Source organism: Schistocerca nitens, chromosome 8, assembly GCF_023898315.1.
Source record: "Schistocerca nitens isolate TAMUIC-IGC-003100 chromosome 8, iqSchNite1.1, whole genome shotgun sequence".
In the NCBI taxonomy this organism is placed as follows: Eukaryota; Metazoa; Arthropoda; class Insecta; order Orthoptera; family Acrididae; genus Schistocerca; species Schistocerca nitens.
Window position 1 is genome coordinate 95,489,874 of NC_064621.1, and position 24,816 is coordinate 95,514,689.

Sequence of the window (24,816 nt, forward strand, 5' to 3'; positions counted from 1 at the left end):
TTTGTTGGCGCGCGTCGTTATTGGGATTAGGAGACCTAGCTTCTACAAATTCACATTGTCGAAAGTGCCCTGCTCTGTTTGAATCCCGCCAGTTCTGATGAAATTCAGGTCTGTCGTTATGATTATCTCGTCTGTCGTCATGTCGGTAGATTTCATAATTTCTTTCTTGTCGGTCATGTGGTGGAGAATTTCTTCCTGAATCGTAACTGCGCGCTGAACTGTTGCGTCTGAAGTTATTCTGTCTCCCTTGATAATAATTGTTTTGGTACCCATATTGTCTGTTTCTATGGTAATCTCTGTCATATTCATTGCTACGGAAATGCGATCTTTCTCTGTAACTATTATTACTCTGCCAGTGGTTGTCATATGGTTGGTGTCTGTTTTGGTCACGATTTGCGTTGTAAGAATAGCCTTGTCGTGTCCAGTTATTATGTCTTTCATCGCGGAATTGTGACAGATGTGACCTGTAATTGTTGTGCTCCTGTTTCCGCGTTCCCCGATTGTCAGTGTCAATTTCCAGTTCTTGTAACTTTCCCTGAAAAGCTTCAGTGTCGTCTTTGCAACGTCCTGCTAAAATAATATGTCGTAAATGTTCAGGTAATTTGATTAAGCAAATGCGGATGAGTTCTGAGGGGCTGTATGGGTTTGACAGGTACTGATTCTTGTGCAACATGTCTTCAAAATATTTCACAAGACTGGAAAATTCAGATTGTTCGAAATGTTTCATCATTATGATGCTATGTTTTACTCGGTCTTGTGTAGCTTGAGACCAATATCCTGAGAGGAAGGCATCGTAAAATTCTCCTTCACTGTGGCAATCGTGAATGATCGATCGCATTCTTACAGCTGGTTCATTCTCTAAATAGCCACACATAAATTCTAACCTGTGCTCCAATGACCAGTTGGGAGGAAAACAATGAGAGAATTGATGGAGCCACGCTTGTGGATGAATGTCGTTGGCAGAATTCTTAAATGTTTTGAATTTACGTGTAGTAATGAACAGCTTATAGTCAAAATCATCATGTCGGCGAGTCGCATGTCGGTCATTGTTACGTCGTTTCGGCGGTTCCATCTCATAATTCGGTGTACCTTGCCAATTTCTTTCATAATTTCCGAAGTGTCCTGTGTTATTATTTTGTGGGTGTCCAGTATTTCTAAGTCCCTCTTCCCGTGTTGGAGCGCGAGTGTCCTCTGAAATATGAAATTTTTGTATTACTTGCGCCAACTGATCTTGTACTTCCCGGATTTCTCTTTTGTATTGCGTATTAATTTGATTCTGATTTTGTTTGAATTTCTTAATTTGTTCATACTCTTCTGTGTCAGTGATGGCTACAGGTCTTGTGTCATTCAGATCATCATCTACCTTTGTAGATAAGTTAGTGAACTGATCCGAAAGATCAGCTACTTTCTCCGATAGTGTACTTATTTCCTCAGTGTGTTTTTGTGAACCAAGTTTCAGAGTATCTACTGTGTCCTTTAAGTTTTCCTGAGTTTTTGCAAGTTGCGTAACCGAATCGGTAGATGCAACTGAGTCAATTTTAGCTTGCAAGGTGTCGTGATTTTCATGAACAATGGTTTGCAGTTCTTTTATGGCTGCTTCGTGATTCTGTAATGCATTTTCATGCCGCGAAAAAATGGGTTGAAAATGCTCACAAATTTGTGTTTTTACGTCATTACAGACTTTTTGACATTTCGATTCAATGTTATGTAACTCACTAGTTAAATCTTCACGTGTTTGTTCAAGTGTGGTGTCTAACTTTTGAAGCTTTTGCTGTGTTTGTCTCTGATTTTGTTCCATTGTGTCTAACTGTTGCTGTGTTTGTCTCTCATTTTGTTCCACTGTGTCTAACTTTTTAAGATTTTGTTCCACTGTGTCTAACTGTTGCTGTGTTTGTCTCTGGTGTTGTTCCATTGTGTCTAACTTTTCAAGCTATTGTCTCATATGTTGCATTAACTGTAATAACAATGCACTGGTGTCTGAAACATGTTCCTCAGTGCTTTTCGGCAGTGAATTTGCACCGGCAACATTCACATTTTGACAAGCGGAAAATGTGTCTTGACTCATTTAAGAAAACGGTGAGAACCCAAAACCTGAGTCTACAGTAGTTGCAATATTGTGTTCTGTCATTCCCGATTCCTGAGGCGAGCTGTTGCCGACCAATCGATCGATAATGCTTCCCTCTTCACTAATTGTTTCACTGTCTACGCCATTGTTTGCAGCCCACTCCATTTCCCTATGCACAATTACCAAATTACTACTTTGAACGTCTGTTAATTCATTACACAGTGGTGCTGGCAAGTTACGCTCGTCGTCACTATTATTTCTCAGTTTACTTTGGAGCCTAGTGTTACGTTTTTCACACGCCATTATTGTCACAATATTTCACACGATAACACAGAAAAGCACAATTTGAAGAGCAAAAATAAGAGAACACATTAACATAGCACTTAAAATAATATCTAGTTAATTGCAGCTACGAAATACTTGGTGCAAATCTACATGCATGCCACAACTGTTTTACTGTACAACAATGAAAGACTGCAACTACAAAGGAGATTCTCTCTACAATTATGCGCTAGCAATAAACAAAATCTACACTAATTACACAAACTACAAGAAAAAATCAGAAGATTCCAGTGAGGTATCCTGGCAGGGTCGCCATATGAAACGTCCCCTTTTAACAATTATACAAGACTGTGCTTAAACTGACACAATATTTTTAGCGCAACGCAATCTGACTTTCAAAAATGCCTACAAAAGAATGGCCCTGACTAACATTAACCTATACGTTTCACAAATCACTTACCTCACAAAAATCTTGGTTACTCGAGCTACTGCAATAAAGCGAGCGCCACTACTGCCAGCTAAATAAAAGATTCAAACTACAGAAGGCACTAACTACTGATAGGGATAGTTAGCAAATGAAAGATATTAATAGAGAACAAACAATGTATTTACCTTAATAGTCATAATATATATAGCAGTTCATGAGAAATTACAAAACTCCGCCATCTCTCTCCCCACATCCACCACTGCTAGCGGCTCACCTCCAACTGCGCAATGCTACGCGCTTTTCACATCCAGCTGCCGCTGCCCAACACTACAATGGCAGACAACAATGCAAACTAGCCACAGACTGCACACAGCACAGCCAGTGGTTGTCATACATAGCGCTACGTGGCGTTACCAATAAGAAAACAGAAACAGCCTACTTACACAGTGACGCCACGATTGACGTTTGTATGTGTGAACCGACAACCGTAGCGCTGCCCATCAACCGACGAACGGCAACAGCACAATCCCACGGCCAATCGGAGCGCGTGGTGGCAAGTTTCCGTAGTTTGAAAATGGTGCGTTGTCGACCTACACAAGATCAGTAATTTTGGTTCCTACTGGCATCAGTTATCCAGGGTTAAAATTTCGTGCCACAGTTTTTCTCCACCCTGTATATTCGGACACCACTGCATTCAGAACACTCTGTACACTTCACTCTTCTTCGATAAATATTTAGGTACCCTACCGCACTGAAAAAGTCCAAATACGGAGAACCACCAACGGAAATTTTCTTTGCAAGAATCATCAGAAAGTGATAGTTAACACATTCCACAAATCCCTAACAAAAACGAAGATCTCTTTCGCTGTGAATAATTCATTTTTTCTTCGATCATACGAAAACTATACGGTATTATCATGTTTTACATCTCTTTCTTCCCCTAGACTATAGTTTAGTTTCAGTTACTGTTTACTTGTGAGGAGATCCAGAAGTGTTTGGAAGACGTAAGGCCGGCCGCGGTGGTCTCGCGGTTCTAGGCGCGCAGTCCGGAACCGTGCGACTGCTACGGTCGCAGGTTCGAATCCTGCCTCGGGCATGGATGTGTGTGATGTCCTTAGGTTAGTTAGGTTTAAGTAGTTCTAAGTTCTAGGGGACTTATGACCACAGCAGTTGAGTCCCATAGTGCTCAGAGCCATTTGAACCATTTTTTTGAAGACGTAAGGAAAAAACATATTTACAAAAGATCTAATATGCTGGTGTTCATTCCTCTCATCCTCTGTATCATACTCTCAAGGACGTAAAAAAGTTTAGAAAAACTAGTTTACTTTGTTTTATGGGGCTCTGGAAACCCCTGTCTTTTAAGTAGCGCTTATAAACTACATGTTTTCTCAGAAAGTATTTGAGTTAGGAAGTTGAAATTTTTGCAGGTTATTTATTAGTGTTGGCTACTGTGCAAAACAGGCATTTTTAAAATTTTGAATTCACTTGTTAGAGATTAATTTTTTCTATGAAAATTTTCTATGAAAATTCACTACTTTTCGTGCCATTTTTTGTTGAAATTCAACAATATAGAGGTTTTTGGGAAAAGGCTGCGTTAAGTGACTCAGATGGGACTGCGTAACATTTCCCGATAATTTGAAGCAAATTGTTTGGTAGATCCTGCGAAAACACTTAATTTTTATGAAAAAATAAAAATATTGGGAATCGGGCGACAAAGTTTGGAATACTTTTATAGTGCATTCCAGGTCCATAGGATGGATTAGTTTCTGCAGCCTCCTCCTCCAGCTTCCTCTTTGTCCTCCTCCTGTTTACCCTGGCTTGTATTTATAGGCTCCTCAAAACCCTGTCAGCAGCCCGAAGTCGTTGCTTGTCTAAAGCAAGCATCGTTCGTACCATGATGAAACCTATCTTCATTCCCACATTTCGAAATACTTTGCACCTTACAACGCTGCCGCCATTGACAGTAGCAACAGCATCATAAACACCACAGTGAAGTGTCTCTGTTCCAACAAACAAGGTCTTCAGGATTCTTGACCATGTGACACTATTTACACTTTCATTGGGGTTTTGCGTTTTTCCGTGAACACACTTTTTCCACAGTTTAGGTGCTGTTCAGTCTCTGAAAATAGGTTTTATCACTTCTACTACAGCATGAGGCATACTATGTTTATGAGTGTACAGTTCACCAGTTAACAATCCCTTTTTGTACTTGCACCAACTGTTTTCCCCTTTGAGACACAAGTAATGACGGGGACTTTCATCGGTTGAAAAAGTATGAAAAAAAAAGAACCCAAACAGCATTATTTATTTCATCGGCACCGCGTGTGTTTTGCCTAATAGCCATCTCATAATCGTTCTGTATTTTGCCAAGTACCTTCCCTTTCCATCCAACCCTTTACCATCACTGAGTTTTTGTTTTTTGTACGACGATTTGTCGCCGAAGTCTTGATCCCATTCGTTTCTGTACATGTCCAGTACACTCACATTTCTACACACGAAGGTACTTCACATATCGCACCATATCACACACAACAGAACGTTGAAATATGCTAGCAACACCAGCCACTTCCATTCCTCCACTACTGCCACTATAGTTAGCTGTGCAATTATTTTCATGTTTATCTTTATTTTTTTGTAGGTACCTACAATATTTAGATATTACTGCTATATCTACAACTTCCTCTTAATACATACTGGTGGCAGATACTACATTATGAAGAGATGTGTGTCCCATTTATGTCAGGTACTATCGAAATCTGCAGTCAAGTCTGTATAAATGTATTTTAGTTCGTAAACTTGGTTGGGGGATTTGGAAGATACATCGTGCCACAAAAAATTGCACCTGCAGTAGCACCCTTACCAATTGTACGCAAGGCAAAACAAACCTAATGTTGTGTTCATGGATTTTGCTGTCATTATCTTCATTTGGAGATACTGCAACACTGTTCAAAAGGTGGTCATGTATGAACTTTTACCACACTTCACTTCCATGTCACCGGCAAGTCCTACGTGATTTTTACAAGGAGTTCCAGACCGACTTCACTACACTGACTATGTCTTACGCAGTTTGCAAAACTTCCATTGAGAGCTGAGATCAAATATTTCATCCACTAGTTTCGCTTATAAAAGATTCATACTGAACCAAATTTCCTCTGCGAAGTACTTTCTTACTCACTTTCATTGCAATGGGCAGGTGTACCAGCAAAGTTAGGTTCACACACTTGGTTATCACCTTTACTGTTTACATCTACCTTTGGATTTCCAACATTTCTCATTTTCTTAAAAGCCTTGATAGGATTTCTAGCCACTTTACGTACAACCATGGTTATTCTTCAATAAAACAGAGATTCAATGAACAGAACTCACTATGAATATTTGCAGGACTACAAAAGAGTAAATAAACATTAAGCACACAACACTCGAGCGAGCGATATATATATATATATATATATATATATATATATATATATATATCGAACTATCACATGTTAGTCGCAACACTTATTTTGTAACACTGATTTTCTCTCACATCACTAAAATGTGCGTGATGAGTATGTAAATTCATGAGCACAACATTTGACAGCAGTTTAACAGTACCACAATGGGTCACGCCCATGTGGAATATATTTCAAAAATACTTTTAAAAAAGCTGTAGTGTTCTGAACTGAATAAATTAATATCTGTTGAAAGGGAAAGTCTCTACAGTTTTAAAATGCATAAAAATAAAAATTGAACATTTTGTGATTTTGAACCTTTCCAGTGCCCCTTATGGCAAATATTTAATTCTAGTTTATACCAACCAAAGTTCATAATATAATTACTGGACCGTTGTAGACAAGCATCGCAAAGAATAACTGTTTACGATGCTTCCTTAAATTAATCGCAGTATTGTACTGGACCTGTCCCAGCATCAGGCATTACGTGGCATGTGTGTTGTAGGACATAGATAATAAGACATACAGTATTCTGTTCTGCTAAAAAATTCATCAGTGGAGTATGAGATGTTGATCAACACTGTATCCCTTATGTACCTACTAAATTTTATTGTATCTCAGTTACAATTTGTATGGTTGACAAATTCTTGATATTGTGTATTCTTGAAGAACTGACACTTTTCTCTCCCAAAGAGAGTGACCCTCGCTTCTGTAACTATTGTCTTCCTAACAGTCATTTGACGACGCGATTTTCAAAGTGACTGCACATTTCACAAAACGCGGAATACTGCATATACAGCAACAAGATTTTTTGATTGATTGCCATTAATTAACAAGAGAGTACAGCATTTAAATTTTTCACGTATTTCCAGAACATATTTATGTAACTTTGCAGTACAGAAACTTCAAATGCGGCGAGTATATAACTCCATGCTAGCAAAAACAATAACAAAAGCAATTCATTTACATGGCTCTCATGTAATGTTGAAAAACAATATAAGTAATATGTTGACAAGAGTGCAATTCTCTTCCAGTAACGTCACCTTCCAGTTTGATTGGAATGTAGAATATATTAACTACAACTGTCATCGCCACAATTGTGTATTCAGTAGGTTGCTAGTGAATATCAGTGTCCTATTTTCTTTTGTCTCGAACAGGTTTCCACGTTAAATCATTTTTCCATTTATTTAGCAGGAGTGATCTATCCTGTCTGACAGTACAATGCTTTTACAAGTTACTGATAACTGATAACTAGCTATTTCATCAGCTTTCATCCCTCACTAATTTATGGTAGTAAATTAACCCTCTTGCTCTTCTTGTGATATTAGAGGCATTTGCCAGTATGCTTCAGTAGATGATCATGGAGTTATTGGCTACGACGAAGAAACAATGCACAGTAAACTCCTGTGTAACTTAATAATGCCTAACATTAGTAGTGTATTTTATTAATTTTCCGAATGAAAATCTGTTACAGGCAGCGTAGGAATCACGTTGAATATTTCGGGAAGAGAGCCAGCTTCAAATTCGACTGAAGACTTGGAAGCTGCAGAGAGAAGGCTTCAGTTCGATGTAAGTACTGTAACTGCCACATAGTTCCGTTCATGTCATTCAGTTGCTGTGATGCTGGAGTGAATACTAGAGGAAGCTACTGGTATGGTTTAGACCTTGTGGGAGGAAGTATAAATCCCTGTCTCCAGTGTACATGCATTATTTGTGAAAAACTGAGCTATACATCCTTCAAAGTTCTTATAGTCGTTGAGGATTAGAGTCTACAGTTATGCAAAGATTTTATTTACTGGTTACTTTTAATGGATTACATTGTTTTCACTGTGAACCTAGAAACCTATAAGTGGATCATATTAATGTCCAGATGAGCAATACGTGAAAGAACATTTGTTACGCACACGGACGACCGTTTATTATTGATAAATAATTTTGCTAATTGATATTTGTCGCGTGAATTTGGAGAGGTAACGCTCACATTATTTGTTGCCTACAAGACTAAATGCAGTACTAAGAGGGTTCACTACATTGGTACATTGTACTATTGTACACAAGCATTACAGGTATGTTTTCCTACTTCTCTTCATTTCCCCACCTTTAGAGCAAGCTGCAGGCACTCAGCTTTGAGACACTTTCCCATACACTGCAGTGTCATTAGCAAACAGTTGCAGAATGCTCTCACCCAATCCCTGATTTAGTTAATGTATTTAAAGGACTAGAGCAGTCCTGTCACATTTCCCAAAGGCACTCCTGGCAATTCCTTTGTCTCTGATCAACACTCATCGTCTAGAGCAACGCACTGGGGTGTATGACTTAAACAGTCTTGGAGCCACTCACTTATCTAGGAGCCGATGAAATACACTCGGACCTTCGTTAAACAGTCGACAATATGGCACTGTGTCTATGTCTGATATCTCTAGATATATTTAAAATCCAGTTTGCATACTTTTCGATTATACAGTCACCAGTTTTCTGGTCAAAATGTCGCCGCGAACATCGATAATCTGATTATAAGGGAAAAGTACTGATTATTTTTATCTGTTGTTGATTAGGCTGGACTCTACGCACACCCTATCTTCAGCCAAGATGGGGATTACCCGACCATAGTGCGTCAGAGGGTAGATGCCAACAGTGCAGCTGAGGGACGACCCCGCTCACGGTTGCCAACTTTCACTGAGGAAGAGATAGCATACCTCAGAGGTAAGCTTATGTCGTCCTACCGCCTTTACATTCATCAGTGCAGAGTACATGCCATGATATTTCCAACATAATGCCAGATTTAGCAAGTTTAAAATAATCTTTTATTTGTACATTTTGTCTTCTTGTTCAAATTCTTGTTCCTTGCTTCTTCTTCATATACTTCAACAGCAGTGCCAAAAGAACCAGCTGCTTTCCCTTCCAGAGTATGCACTCTTCCAATTAGTCTATATTTGTATGCTAAATTCGAACGCCCCCTTTCTTCATTCCTGTTCATGAGACATGTGCTTCGTTTAAGTTTCTTAAAATGTCACTCACCGACCACACTAGGATATGATTACTAGTTTTCAGTTCTCTAACGATCCAAGTATGGGGTAAAATACTCCTAAATAATACCTCAAATGTAAAATACATTTCGATCTACTAACTTGTAAGCCACATTGTAATGTGTCACTACTGGCACGACCACTCTCATTCAGAGACTTAATTCATGTGATGCTATGTATCTGCCTGTACACGCTTCACATTGTAGCAAACATATCTTGAATGCTCCTAAGGTGATTTGCCACATCTGCACTGCTGTCCTACCTTATATACTACCTGTCTCTGTATTTGTTGTTGCTATCTGTACTTCCCCATGTCAGTCCATGGGTCAAGGAGGGACACATCCTCATCCAGGTGGTAGATGTTCCAAGGGTTACCTAAATCACCTGAATTGAAGATAGATATATCATCGGAAAAGACATTTCCATCCCTACCCCTTTGCTCCATTTCCAATCAACTAATTATTGATGGGATAAACATAAATCTGCATTTCGAGGTGTGAGACTTTTCAATGGAAGAAAACTCACCCCATCCCTCACCCTAGAATTTGGTTGGAAAATATAGGAAAGTGGGGTAAAAAAATGAAAATGCTGTGTGACTAGGGCCTCCCGTTCGCCTGGTGCAAGTCTTTCTAGCTGACGCCACTTCGGCGACTTGGGTGTCGATGGGGATGAAATGACGATGATAAGGAGAACATAACACCCAGTCCCTGAGCGGAGAAAATCTGCCGCCCATGCCGGGGATCGAACCCAGGTCATTAGGTATGACATTCCATCACGCTGACCACTCAGCTACCAGCGGCGAACGGAAAGTGGGGTAAGCGCAAATATTTCCCGATTGCATGCCGGCACGTTATCACACGGTAATTTTCAAACTTTTTCATTGTCTCATGGAATATTACGAGTAATATTCAGAAAAATTGTGATTTACGAGCAGTATATACCCCTGTTAGTCCAAACGGGATCAGTAAAATGGAGGAAAGTTAAGATGGTGATTTTAATACTTCAGGTCTTCTACATAGTCTCAAGTGGGTACAACGCAAAAACCGTCCATACAGCGACGTGAAGTTATCAGCAAAGTCCTTCTTTAGGATGTTTTCCAACTCGAAGGTCACACTGGCTGGAATGCCCGTTATGTTGCGAGAGCGGTGACGGTTCGTGAGACGTTTTCCACTTTGTCGTTCTGTGGTAGATTCGCATTTGTAACACCAATTCTCATCACATGTGATGAGCCTTTTTTTTCCAGAAATTTTTTTCCGAATTTTGCATTTCAACAATGTAGCGGCAGACGTCAAGGCATCGTTGTTTTTGTTCAGGGGTAAGATGTGTGGGACAGATTTCACGCGCACTTTTCTTAAGTTGCTCTGTTGTGCTTTGTAAGTCAAGAACACTCACACATAATCGCTGCATGTTCACTACTTAACACTGCCTGTTAAAAACGCACTAGTGGACTCTTTAACGTTGTTAGTTCAAGCATCCACTACTATGCGGACTTTGCTTGTGCGTCAGTCTCGGAACTTTTGCTACGGACATGGTAGAAGGCCACAAGAAAATGTTATACGGATTGGTGACAGCCAAATGTGAATTTATAAGACCATTTGAGCTACAGTAGTTATAGACTGATGAGCGAAGATATGATCACCGGCGACCGCGAGATCGAATGCCGCCTGGTGCGCTGTGGGTACGTGATATGGTAAGGAAAAAATACAAAACGGTAGGGACGAATAACTACAGCGGTGATACGGTCTACAAAATTCTCTGTCGTAAGCGACTGTGGAAAAGGGCAGAAAGCTATGGCCTGGTGCCTAGAAACGAGGATCTCGTAAACAGCGAAGCTCGTCGACAGTTTGCGATCTGGAATCTGTGGAAAGTGGTTGGAGTATGGTGAAACCAGTAATAGACGAGAGAGGTCTGGACGTGCCTGCCTCGTCACAGAATGTAGAAGACGAAGGGCTTGCCTCCTCTATAAAGTAGAATAGGTGGTGGGCTGTGGCAGCTTTGGTGGCAAAGTAAATTGCTGTTTCAGACAGTAGTGTTTTGGAATACACTCTGCAGCACACATTGTTCAGTTTGGGCTTCCACAGGAGATGACACTTCCGTGTTCCCATTTTGAAGCGTCGACATAGTCAGTTACGATGGCACTGAGCGACGGCTCATCGGGACTGGACCGTGGATAAAGAGAAATGTCTCCCTTTGCTCTGAAGAATCAAGTTTATCGTTACACCAGGTCGATGGTCGTGTCTGGATACGTCACTGTCCATATGAAAAGCCACTCGAAACGTGAACTGCGCTACAGATGCAGGCTGCTGGGGACAGTCTTATTATACGAGGTGCATTCAAGTTCTAAGGCCTCCGATTTTTTTTCTAATTAACTACTCACCCGAAATCGATGAAACTGGCGTTACTTCTCAACGTAATCGCCCTGCAGACGTACACATTTCTCACAACGCTGACGCCATGATTCCATGGCAGCGGCGAAGGCTTCTTTAGGAGTCTGTTTTGACCACTGGAAAATCGCTGAGGTAATAGTAGCACGGCTGGTAAATGTGCGGCCACGGAGAGTGTATTTCATTGTTGGAAAAAGCCAAAAGTCACTAGGAGCCAGGTCAGGTGAGTAGGGAGCATGATGAATCACTTCAAAGTTGTTATCACGAAGAAACTATTGCGTAACGTTAGCTCGATGTGCGGGTGCGTTGTCTTGGTGAAACAGCACACGCGCAGACCTTCCCGGACGTTTTTGTTGCAGTGCAGGAAGGAATTTGTTCTTCAAAACATTTTCGTAGGATGCACCTGTTACCGTAGTGCCCTTTGGAACGCAATGGGTAAGGATTACGCCCTCGCTGTCCCAGAACATGGACACCATCATTTTTTCAGCACTGGCAGTTACCCGAAATTTTTTTGGTGGCGGTGAATCTGTGTGCTTCCATTGAGCTGACTGGTGCTTTGTTTCTGGATTGAAAAATGGCATCCACGTCTCATCCATTGTCACAACCGACGAAAAGAAACTCCCATTCATGCTGTCGTTGCGCGTCAACATTGCTTGGCAACATGCGACACGGGCAGCCACGTGGTCGTCCGTCAGCATTCGTGGCACCCACCTAGATGACACTTTTCGCATTTTCAGGTCGTCATGCAGGATTGTGTGCACAGAACCCACAGAAATGCCAACTCTGGAGGCGATCTGTTCAACAGTCATTCGGCGATCCCCCAAAACAATTCTCTACTTTCTCGATCATGTCGTCAGACCGGCTTGTGCGAGCCCGAGGTTGTTTCGGTTTGTTGTCACACGATGTTCTGCCTTCATTAAACTGTCGCACCCATGAACGCACTTTCGACACATCTATAACTCTATCACCACATGTCTCCTTCAACTGTTGATGAATTTCAGTTGGTTTCACACCACGCAAATTCAGAAAACGAATGATTGCACGCTGTTCAAGTAAGGAAAACGTCGCCATTTTAAGTATTTAAAACAGTTCTCATTCTCGCCGCTGGCGCTAAAATTCCATCTGCCGTACGGTGCTGCCATCTCTGGGATGTATTTACAATGAACGCGGCCTCATTTTAAAACAATGCGCATGTTTCTATCTCTTTCCAGTCTGGAGAAAAAAAAATCGGAGGCCTTAGAACTTGAATGCACCTCGTACTATCGAGGACATTTACCGGGGCTTCCGTGGGACATGTGATAGTAATTGAAGGCAGCATAACAGTTGTGTACTGCGTGAACGTTATTACAGACTACACACATCCTTGCATGCGTGATGTTTTTCCTGAAAGCGACAAAATCTCCAGCAGGATATCTGCCATTTCATTAGGTCATAATCGTGCAACTGAGGTTTAAGGAGCATGACAGAGAACTTGCGTTTATGTCTTGTCCACCAACCCAACTGAAATGAACCCGATATGACAAATACTGTTGGCCCATAACTTGTAGGTTTTGCGTATGTTATGCGTAGACAGCTGTGCTACATGGCTATCAACTTACCGATCAGCATTATACTGACCAAAAACATGGCTGACCTGCCTCCCAACTGAACAAGTGGCACTGAATGTCTGACACATTCGTTGGAACACGGTCGCCTCCATCCTCTTTACGACGATGGTCAGGCACCGCACGAACCACACAATCGCCTGTGATTCTGATACCACTGATCCAGATTCGATTTCAGGTTTTCTCTTGCTTACATTCTTCACTCGACGTGGTTCTGCGGTTGTTTTTTAATTCTGTTTCGTAGTGAGTGCCTGGAGGACAAATTCATCGTGTAGAGACGATTGCTTACTATGTGAAACGGCTTAGCAATTCCATTCCTTTCCAAAAGGATGGAGCACACCTCGGAGTGTGTAAGTTCTGGTAGCGGCCATGAACTGGTGCTGTTCCAAGCACGACAAGAAAGAGGTATATAATTAAGTTCATTGTCAAGCGTATCACTACAGCGGAGAAGCTAAATGTACAAAGGACGTCGCAGTGGTGTTCGCCAACTTGATGGTCAGCTTCCCACACAGACCATTCTTCCTGCCGCTGGTGACGATGCGCCGGTAGTATATCCTTGAAATGACCCTATTAGGTCTACTGATAGATTGAACAGCGTATGCAATCTTCTTCAAATGGGTGTTTCATAAAATCTGTCCGAATTTTGGCGTAAAAAGCGAATTGCCAACGATAATCCGAAAGACGACAGAGTTACGAAGTTTACCAGTTATTGAATGGTTGCCTTACTTTCAAAGAAATACACATATTTAAATTAAGCATTGAAGAGAAATACAATGGAAAATCACATTTCGTAATAAGCACAGTGCACTAGTAGAAAGCTTTTTGCACCATTGTGATGATTTTGAGACGTGATTTTTTTTGCAATGCTGTTTAAGTCAGTCCAAATGCGTTTCCAATCCACTATAATAAAGTTTATTTAGGTCCCACCAAAATAAGTTAAAAGCACTGTCGTCAAATAATATGAATATTAAGATATCAAATATCTTTACATGTAAAAGATTTTTGCTAATAGTGGTCCTCGTACATATTTTTGATCAACAGTCAGAATTATTACATGTTACTTTAAGATTATGCACATATGCAGACTGAGGCGACGAATGAAAATTTATACCTAGGCCAGGATTCGAACCAGGGTATTCTGCTTACAAGGCAGATGCGCTAACCACTACGTCACCCTGACACAGTGCCTTTGCATAACTGCATGGACTACCCTAGCACGATTTCCTCCACAATCAAAGTTCCCATTCACGCCTTTCACGCCTCAGCCCTCTTCTCGTTCCCCTTAAACCCAAAAATCATTGCAGAGGCTCTCCAGCTGTACTGGAAATGCACCCCAACAGTTAGCCTTCTGCCGCCGAGCAGTGTGTCAGCAGTGCGCAGGTAGCAGCATTACTGCATTTACTAGGTAGTCTTGTATTTTAATAACCGTTTAAATTTTGTGTCGAATTGTTTGTGCTCTCTGTAGATTAGTTTAGACGTTCTTTGCACAACAGCATTTAGCATGGATAGGGACTGCGACTGCTGTGTTCGGATGCAGGCTGAGTTGGCATCCCTTCACTCCCAGCTTCCGGCAGTGTTGGCTTCGGTCACACAGCTTGAGGCTGTTGCCAATGGGCATTACTGTGGGGGTCCGGACAGGGGTTTGTTGGGGACGGCCAGCTCGTCCCACGCATCCCCCGATCGGACTACAGCTGTGGCTGCCCGGGATACTGCCCACATTGAGGCTGATCCCTCACCTGTGGTAGAGTGGGAGGTCGTCTCGAGGTGTGGCAGGGGGCGAAAGACATTCCAGAGGGCTGAACGGAAGGCCTCTCCAGTTTGTCTGAAGAACCGGTTTCAGACTCTGTCTCAGGCTGATAGTGATCTTCGGCCGGACATGGCTGCTTGTCCTGTTCCAGTCTGCAAGATCCGGGCGGTGTGAGCTTACTGGTAGTTTGGAGCTCCAACGTCAGGCGCGTAATCGGGCCCCTCAGGGATATGGCAGCAAGAGAGGGGAAGAAAACCAATGTGCACTCCGTGTGCATACCGGGGGGAGTCATTCCAGATGTGGAAAAGGTCCTTCCTGATGCCATGAAGGGTACAGGGTGCACCCATCTGCAGGTGGTCGCTCATGTCGGCACCAATGATGTGTGTCGCTATGGATCGGAGGAAATCTTCTCTGGCTTCTGACGGCTATCTGATTTGGTGAAGTCTGCCAGTCTCGCTAGCGGGATGAAAGCAGAGCTCACCATCTGCAGCATCGTCGACAGGACTGACTGAGGACCTTTGGTACAGAGCCGAGTGGAGGGTCTGAATCAGAGGCTGAGACGGTTCTGCGACCGTGGGGGCTGCAGATTCCTCGACTTGCGCCATAGGGTGGTGGGGTTTCGGGTTCTGCTGGATAGGTCAGGAGTCCAATACACGCAGCAAGCGGCTACACGGGTAGCAGGGGTTGTGTGGCGTGGACTGGGCGGTTTTTTTTAGGTTAGATGGCCTCGGGCAAGTACAGAAAGGGCAACAGCCTCAAAGGGTGTGGGGCAAAGTTAGGACATGCGGGTACCAAGCAGCAATCGGTATTGTAATTGTAAACTGTCGAAGCTGCATTGGTAATGTACCGGAACTTCAAGCGCTGATAGAAAGCACCGAAGCTGAAATCGTTATAGGTACGGAAAGCTGGCTGAAGCCAGAGATAAATTCAGCCGAAATTTTTACAAAGGCACAGACGGTGTTTAGAAACGATAGATTGCATGCAATCGGTGGTGGCGTGTTCGTCGCTGTTAGTAGTAGCTTATCCTGTAGTGAAACAGAAGTGGATAGTTCCTGTGAATTATTATGGGTGGAGATTACACTCAACAACCGGGCTAGGTTAATAATTGGCTCCTTTTACCGACCTCCCGACTCAGCAGCATTAGTGGCAAAACAACTGAGAGAAAATCTGGAATAAATTTCACATAAATTTCCTCAGTATTTTATAGTCTTAGGTGGAGAGTTTTTAGCAAACAAAACACAGCATGTTGTTCTCAATGGAGAGACGTCTACAGACGTTGAAGTAACCTCTGTCGTGCCGCAGGGGAGTGTTATGGAACCATTTGTTTTCATAATATATATAAATTACGTAGTAGATAGTGTCGGATGTTCCATGCGGCTTTTCGCGGATGATGCTGTAGTATACAGAGAAGTTACAGCATTAGAAAACTGCAGCAAAATGCAGGAAGATCTGCAGCGGATAGGCACTTGGTGCAGGGAGTGACAACTGACCCTTAAGATAGACAAATGTAATGTATTGCGAATACATAGAAAGAGGGATCCTTTATTGTATGATTATATGATAGCAGAACAAACACTAGTAGCAGTTACTTATGTAAAATATCTGGGAGTATGCGTACGGAACGATTTGAAGTGGAATGATCATATAAAATTAATTGTTGGTAAGGCGGGTGCCAGGTTGAGATTCATTGGGAGAGTCCTTAGAAAATGTAGTCGACGACAAAGGAGGTGCCTTACAAATCACTCGTTCGTCGTATACTTGAGTATTGCTCATCAGTGTGGGATCCATACTAGGTCGGGTTGACAGAGGAGATAGAGAAGATCGAAAGAAGAGCGGCGCGTTTCGTCACAGGGTTATCTGGTAAGCGTGATAGCGTTACGGATATGTTTAGCAAACTCAAGTGGCAGACTCTGCATGGCGATGTAGCTTGTTGGCCAGGTTTCGAGAGGGTGCGTTTCTGGATGACGTATCGAATATATTGCTTCCCTCTACTTATACCTTCCGAGGAGATCACGAATGTCAAATTAGAGAGATTCGAGCGCGCACGGAGGCTTTCCGGCAGTTGTTCTTCCTGCGAACCATACGCGACTGGAACAGGAAAGGGAGGTAATGACAGTGGCACGTAAAGTGCCCTCTGCCACAGACCGTTGGGTGGCTTGCGGAGTATAAACGTAGATGTAGATGAACGAAACGGGGATCCTGCCTAAAACTCAGAGATAGGTGCTTTAACCAATTGCAGTACATGGTCCCAGAGACCTTTTCAAGTCTCAAACGTCTATAACGTATGCATGCAGACTGAAGCAAGGAATGAATGGGTTAAGAAGGGAGGCATGCTAGTGTACTTGGAAAGTCATCGTGCCAGGGTGGAGTAGTGGTTAGCGCATCTGCCTAGTGAACAGGGACCTTCGTTCGAATCCTTCGCACAAATTTTCATTCGTCGCTTCAGGCTGTATGTACACATCATAGTTTAAGAGTAGCAAAGCTCGCTGGAGCCATAAAGTTTCATCTCATTAAAGTAGATATGCCTGGGTTTCGGGCAGGGTCCCCCGTTTCGTTCAAAGGAGAGGTACTGTTCCAATATAGTTAGTTGCAGAGATCGTGCTGTGCTGTTCAAGCTTAAAGGGAAAACCAAGTGGGCTGAGGCGTGAATGGGAATTGGAATCGAGGAGTCGGTGCAGTTTCACAAAGCCACTGTGCCAGTGGAGCCCAGTGGTCAGTGCGCCTGGATATTTACATCATAATGTTTGAACTTGAAAAGGTCTTTGGAACCATTTACACTAAGGTGACAAAAGCCATGACATACCTACTAATTTCGTGTCTGACCTCCGATTGCCCAGCTTAGTGCACCAACTCGACGTGGCATGGACTCAACAACTCGTTCCAAGTCCCCTGCAGAAATAATGAGCCATGCTGCCTCTATAATATCCGTAATTGCGAAAGTGTTGCCTGTGCATGATTTTGTGCACGAACTGACCTCTCGTTTATGTCCCATAAATTTTCGATGGGATTCATGTTGAACGATATGGGTGGCGAAATCATTCGCTCGAATTGTCCAGAATGTTCATCGAATCAATCGCGAACAATTGTGGCCCTGTAATATGTCGCATTGTCATCCATAAAAATTCCGTTGTTGTTTGGCAAAATGAAGTCCATGAGTGGTTGCAAACGGTAGCCAAGCAGCCGAACATAAAACAGTCAATCATTGATTCTGTTGGACGAGAGGACCCAGACCATCCCATGTAAAATCATCCCACAATACTGTGGAGCCACTAGCAGCTTGCACAGTATCTTGTTGACAACAGGGGTCCATTGCTTTGTGGAATCTGCGTCACACTGAAACCTTACCATCAACTCTTACCAACTGAAATCTGGACTTATCACACCAGGACAGCGTTTTCCAGTCGTCTATGATCCAACCGATATGATCAAGACCCCAGGAGAGGCGCTGCAGACCATATCGTGCTGTTAGCAATGACACTCGCGTCGATCGTCTGACGCCATGGCCTATAAACGCCAAATTTCGCCGACTGTCCTAACGTATACGTTCTTCGTACGTCTCACATTGGTTTCTGTGGCTATTTCACGCAGCGTTGCTTATCTTTTAGCACTGACAACACTACGCAAACGCCTCTGCTCTCGGTCGGTAAGTGAAGACCGTTGGCCAGTATGCTTACCGTGGTGAGAGGTAGGGCCTGAAATTTGTTATTCTCCACACTCTCTTGCTACTGTGGACCTCAGAATAATGAATTCCCTGACGATTTAGGAAACTGAATGCCCTATGCGTCTAGCTCCAACTACCATCCCGCAGTAAAGATTTGTTAATTCCTGTCGTGCTTCCATAATCACGTCGAAAACCTTTTTACATGAATCAATTGAGTACAAAAAGTAGCGCCGCCATTGAGCTACACTTTTATTCGTTGTGTACGGGACGCTACTGCCATCTGTATATGTGCGTTCCGCTATCCCACGACTTTACTACGTCAGTAAAGTTTCATTTGAATTGTACCTATGTGTTTTTTATGCGGCTTCATTCCACGGTTTTGAAACTATTTGTTATTTACAAGCATTACCTGCAATGTTTTAGGCTCTGTAATTATCCGTAGATTAATTCGTTATACTTTTCGCGTAATTATTTCTTCCGTAATGTATACATTTGACAGCAACAAACCTCTGTTACAGGTTCGTCTGACTTTTTCGGAGTTAACCATTATTTCACAACCATGGTGACGTCAGGTGAATCTGGAATATCTCCATCCAAGAAAAGAGATTCCGGCGTCGTCAGTGTCAACGTTGGGGTACGTTAGCTGTGGAAGTCTGACACTAAGTATTCAGCTAAATGCGCGACGATAAATAATTTAAAGTGGTATTTAGATCAGTTGAAGTACTTTATACACGACAGCAATTACTGTGTAGACGCTGCTTGCCATCAATATGCATTGATGACATATCACATAATTCAGTATGGTAGATAGGGCACACATTTCTTATTTACTGCTATAGTCAAGTACGAAGGACCTCACCAAGTAGAGAGGATAGGTGAAATAATGTGAATACCTGTACTTGGGAATGGTTTATCAATAAGACGTTGGACTCCCTTTTGCTCACAATGCAGCTGCGATTCTTCTTGGAATAGTGGTGTACAGTGATTGTATAGCTTCTAGTGGAATATTATGCCACTCTTCGATCAGAATCTCTTCTAACTCCTGTAGTAACGAGGGAGGCGGAAATCTGCTCCGGAGTCTGCCCTCCAATACTACCTACAAGGGTTCGAAAATGCTCAAATCCGAGAACTGTGCTGGCCAAAGAAGACGCAGCAGTTGAGTTGCATGCTCCTCATACCACGATTGTACTGTCCTGGCTGTGAGAATTGGTGCATTATCGTCCTGAAATATGGAAATTTGAATCATGGGGTGCACCTGATCACCTATAATGTTCACATAATATTTAGCTGTAACACGGCCTTTGAGAGTAATGATTGCAGCAGTAGAATACGATGATATGGCTGGCCACACCATCACACTTCCACCTCCATGCTTAACCGATGGAATCAAGCAATCAGGGTTGTAGGCTTACTTAGGCGTTCTCCAGACGTAAGCCCTGCCCGACGCTGACTCGTCTTTCCACTGATCAACCGTCCAGTATTTATGTTCCTGACACCATGTTATGCGCTTTTTTGCGTTGGTTGTTGTCACTAATGGTTTTGGTATAGCAGCTTTATGGACTCGATAGATACGGGGCCTCGAAGATGGCTATGGAGCTCTACAGTCACTTAAACCGCCGTAGTTTTGTGTTGTTTTGGCACAATTCGTGTTAGCGTACGTCTATCTCTGTCATTTAGTTTTGATTTGCGCCCACTATTACGTTTACACGATTATATCTTTCCATATTTATTGAAGGCTCTCATGACTGTTGAAAAAGGTGCTCTTGAAACGTTCGGTAAGTTGGCTTACTTGGTTACTGATGCTCCAGCTAATCGGGCGCCCACCATCTACCCTGTTTGGAACTCTGTTAGGTTTTTCATCGCACGTGGATCTCCGTCTCAAAAATGGTTCAAATGGCTCTGAGAACTATGGGGCTTAACTTCTGAGGTCATCAGTCCCCTAGAACTTAGAACTACTTAAACCTAACTAACCTAAGGACATCACACACATCCATGCCCGAGGCAGGATTCGAACCTGCGACCGTAGCGGTCGTGCGGTTCCAGACTGTAGCGCCTATAACCGCTTGGCCATCCCGGCCGGCATCTCGGTCTCTGAATGCAAATACGAAGTCGGCACTAACCTACACTGATGCCTAGTCCGTACTGAACACGCATAGTCTAGCGTGATACGTGCCTTACCTGTGTTGCTGACTGTCAAACATAGCCATCCCATTTCTACAACTATTCACATTATTTCGCCTGTCCCCTGTATGTCACACATTATTATGGTAGGCCGAGTAACTTTTACTGAATGATGAACTACACTTAAAAGTGACACAGGTGCACGACACTTTTCATCAATACAGTTACCGATTTTGTGTAAACAAGGGTCGTAACGTCCTACCAATCATTCAGTTCCTCGACGACAGGATTCCACTCCTTGGTGACGAAGCCATTGGAGAACCTCTGTGTGAAGGTTAGAAATTCTTTTTGCCCCTAGGTGTCCTTTCAGCTCGAATAAAAGATCGTATGACGCAGGGTTTGTACCCTCCGATGAGCGTCCGTGATTTAATTGTTGGCACCATTTCACGCCGGCTCGGGGCTACATTCCATAGGGGCTATATAAGGCAAGAACATTGATAGACCCAGACAGGTATCGAAACCGGTGCCAGGAGTCCAAATAACAAAAGGAAGGACTGGGCCGGGTTTTGTTCATTTGCACATAGTTGATGGGTAGGTAACACAAACTTTATTTAACATCAAGTTAGCCTTGACAGCATATGCAAGTGGTCTTTAACAATTTATAAATTATCTTAACAACACTGGTAACAACCTAGCCACATAAATTTTTTCCCACACAGCTAATATAAAAAACAAACTAAGACGGAAATACAACAAAATGGCTCTGAGCACTATGCGACTCAACTTCTGAGGTCATCAGTCGCCTAGAACTTAGAACTAATTAAACCTAACTAACCTAAGGACATCACACACATCCATGCCCGAGGCAGGATTCGAACCTGCGACCGTAGCGGTCACGCGGTTCCAGACTGAAGCGCCTTTAACCGCACGGCCACACCGGCCGGCGAAATACAACAAATTCCCAAAGCAAACGTCAGAAGGGCTGATTTTAAAGAACAGCAAACAACACCCAATAACACCTGAAGGGCCGGCCGCGGTGGCCTAGCGGTTCTAGGCGCTTCAGTCCAGAACCGCGCTGTTGCTACGGTCGCAGTTTCGAATCCTGCTTCGGGCATGGATGTGTGTGATGTCCTTAAGTTTAAGTAGTTCTAAGTTCTATGGGACTGAAGACCTCAGATGTTAAGTCTCATAGTGCTCAGAGCCATCTGAACCATTTTTAACACCTGACGGGGTAATTTAAGAAGTGCGATTAAAAATTCAATAATTAACTGATATTTGAAAAGTTAATTTTGGAACAGGCCTGAAGGTCTATCTCAAACATACGATATTTAACAACAAGATATTTGACTGAATAATTAACAAGACACTTAGACACTTTAAACAGAAGCAAAAGGTTTACGAAACGAATCACTGAAATAGGTAGACATCAAAATTTCCACAGATTATAATTACATTCGGCAATAAAATAACTGAAGATTTGTTTGCCAACTCTAAATTAGAGGGAGATGCTTTTTCGCTCATACATGACTTTGCCGGTACGCTACAGCCGGCTCGCGAACCACTAGTTTAGAGTGGGAGTGTCCACAATTCTACAACAGACTAAAACATTCAATTACCGGCCGGTACTGGCAATTAAATACAATAATAACAGAAATTAGAACCAAACTGAATTATGCTGGCCCTACGTTAATAAGCTGGCAGCGCAAGGAAACATTTTGTTACTGAATACAATTCGAGGGCCCTAGCCGACAGTTAAACAAACGCACGTGAGATACCAACACACCAGACAAATCGTACACACAAATCGCAAACACTCTCTCCGTGAAGTTTTTAACGAAACAGAGCATAAAATATTTATTAATATAGGGAGGAGTAGATTGAGCCGACACAGAGATCAAATCAAGATGTACAGTCAGGCAATTCAAATTCCGTAACGACTAACTAGAACAGCTGGCGATAGTGGAAGAGTCTTGAGGAGGTGGCACTCACTTTCGTAGTAGTCTGCACAAGCAAATAATAATGCTCAACTTTGCACCAGGCTGCTGATTTCAATGCTGATTTAGCAAAATCGGAATGGATAGCCTCTAACGAATCTCGCCCGTGCGTCTCACAGAAACACCGAGGCCGTCATTCCCTAATTCCTTACGGGTTGCAACTAGCACGTTGTACCGTGCCAACAGCTCGTACTGAAACCTTCGCAAGTAGCGGCATACGGCGTACTCTTTCCTCTCCTGCAAGGCCGGGCGTGTTTACTTCCTCATACAGGCCACTACTTCCCGCTAAAAGCACACGCCGTACGCTAACAAGTGTCAAGCCTATGCAGAACTCACTGCAAGACTGTTCGCACTGACAGCCGAGACGCGGCTCTCTACTCCACATCCCTCCTAAGACTCTCCCCGTGCGCTCACTAACCTCTCTGAGAAAGATCATTAACCGTAAATAGGAAAGATAAACTAGCCGATAGCTGATGGCAATCAGCGATCCGGCGCAGACATCGTGGCGAATCTACGTGCAATTTGGACGTCTCCCCAGCAATAGTAGTCCGGCCCCTCAGGTGGGTGGTAACGTAGTTGCCTCTCATGCAAGCGGGCCCAGGTTCGATTCCCGACCGGGTTGGAGATTTTCTCCGCTCGTGGACTGGGTGTTATGTTGTCGTCATTATCATTTCATCGTCATTACCAGAGCACGAGTTGCCCAATGTGGCGTCGAATGAAATGAGGCCGCATCTCGTGGTCGTGCGGTAGCGTTCTCGCTTCCCACGCTCGGGTTCACGGGTTCGATTCCCGGCGGGGTCAGGGATTTTCTCTGCCTCGTGATGGCTGGGTGTTGTGTGATGTCCTTAGATTAGTTAGGTTTAAGTAGTTCTAAGTTCTAGGGGACTGATGACCATAGATGTTTAGTCCCATAGTGCTCAGAGCCATTTGAATGAAGTGAGACTTGCATTTCCGCGCATAGGAGCCTCCCGGCCAACGATGTCATATGCTCATTTCCATTTTTTTCCAACAAGGATGTTACTGTCACGCGTACTTCAGCTTTGAAGTACATTTCTAGTTGTTGCACCATTTCAGGCGGGCACTGAGATGATCCTTTTATCCACACTACACCAAAGTTATCTGCAGGAAACCCGGAAAGTGTACCTTGTATTGACAATTCTCACTCTAATTTCGCAATGCTCTTACCGTGATACGAACTGTGTAACTTACCTTCCGAAGTTCTCAGGTATATTTCCATCGCAAGGAGTGTGTAGGATTCAAAATTCAAATTTATTATGTACGACTGTAAGAGCTCCAGTGTTAGCGGAGAACATGTGCTGGTAGATAGTTCTGGCTCAGTGTGTAATAGAAAACAGAATACACAAAAATTCCACTAATAAAATTCGAACGAAGTAGTAACTGGTGTTGTCTGCGTTTTTTGTTGTTGAACGTGTTCTGCAGGCACACGACTGTCGGGGGAGTATGTCGTATGGACTAGTTGCATTTTTGTGAAGCGGAAACGACATTATTTGCAGCTTCTGACAACAGTTTGGTTCATGTGTAAAAGAAACCTGATTATTGCCAAGAGAAAAGAGCACTTGGTGTGAGTGCACGTTTTGAATACAGAGTCACCAAGTTTCTCCTCAGAGTATGAAAATATTTTTTTGGCGCCCATGTATATTTTGCGGTATTGCCCCTCATGTAGTAAATACTAACTAAATTAGTGGTGAGTTGTCTACTGTAGAATGCTTCTTGTACTGACATCTAGTGCACATATTTAAAGCAGAAACAGCACTTCTCCAGGAGAAGTGTCGATCCGTAGGCCAGGGATATATAGTAGACATCTTCTTTCTACATAAAACTATAGCTATTTATAATCACGACAATATGAATAACTTATGGAATGTCCATAAGTGAAATAAACGATTCAATTTATTAAATACTACCCAATCGTAAACATATATGAGAGTTACATTTGTTTTCTCTAACAAGAGTTTATCACTGAGTATGATGTTAATGATATCAGCAATGAGAACTTTTCCAGCGTGTCCTATACTTTCTGGATAGCCATTGATGTATGTGTTTAGAACAG

At 42.8% G+C, this 24,816-nt stretch overlaps 1 protein-coding gene across 1 annotated transcript in view; it reads left to right on the forward strand.

Moving 5' to 3' along the window:
- LOC126199078 (myrosinase 1-like) overlaps window positions 1-24,816 on the forward strand; it is a 59,925-nt gene that overhangs the window by 25,624 nt on the left and 9,485 nt on the right. The window contains exons 6-8 of the mRNA XM_049935815.1: window positions 7,683-7,777; window positions 8,764-8,911; window positions 19,149-19,264. Coding sequence (XP_049791772.1) covers window positions 7,683-7,777; window positions 8,764-8,911; window positions 19,149-19,264 — 359 coding nt within the window. The remainder of the gene's footprint in view (window positions 1-7,682; window positions 7,778-8,763; window positions 8,912-19,148; window positions 19,265-24,816) is intronic.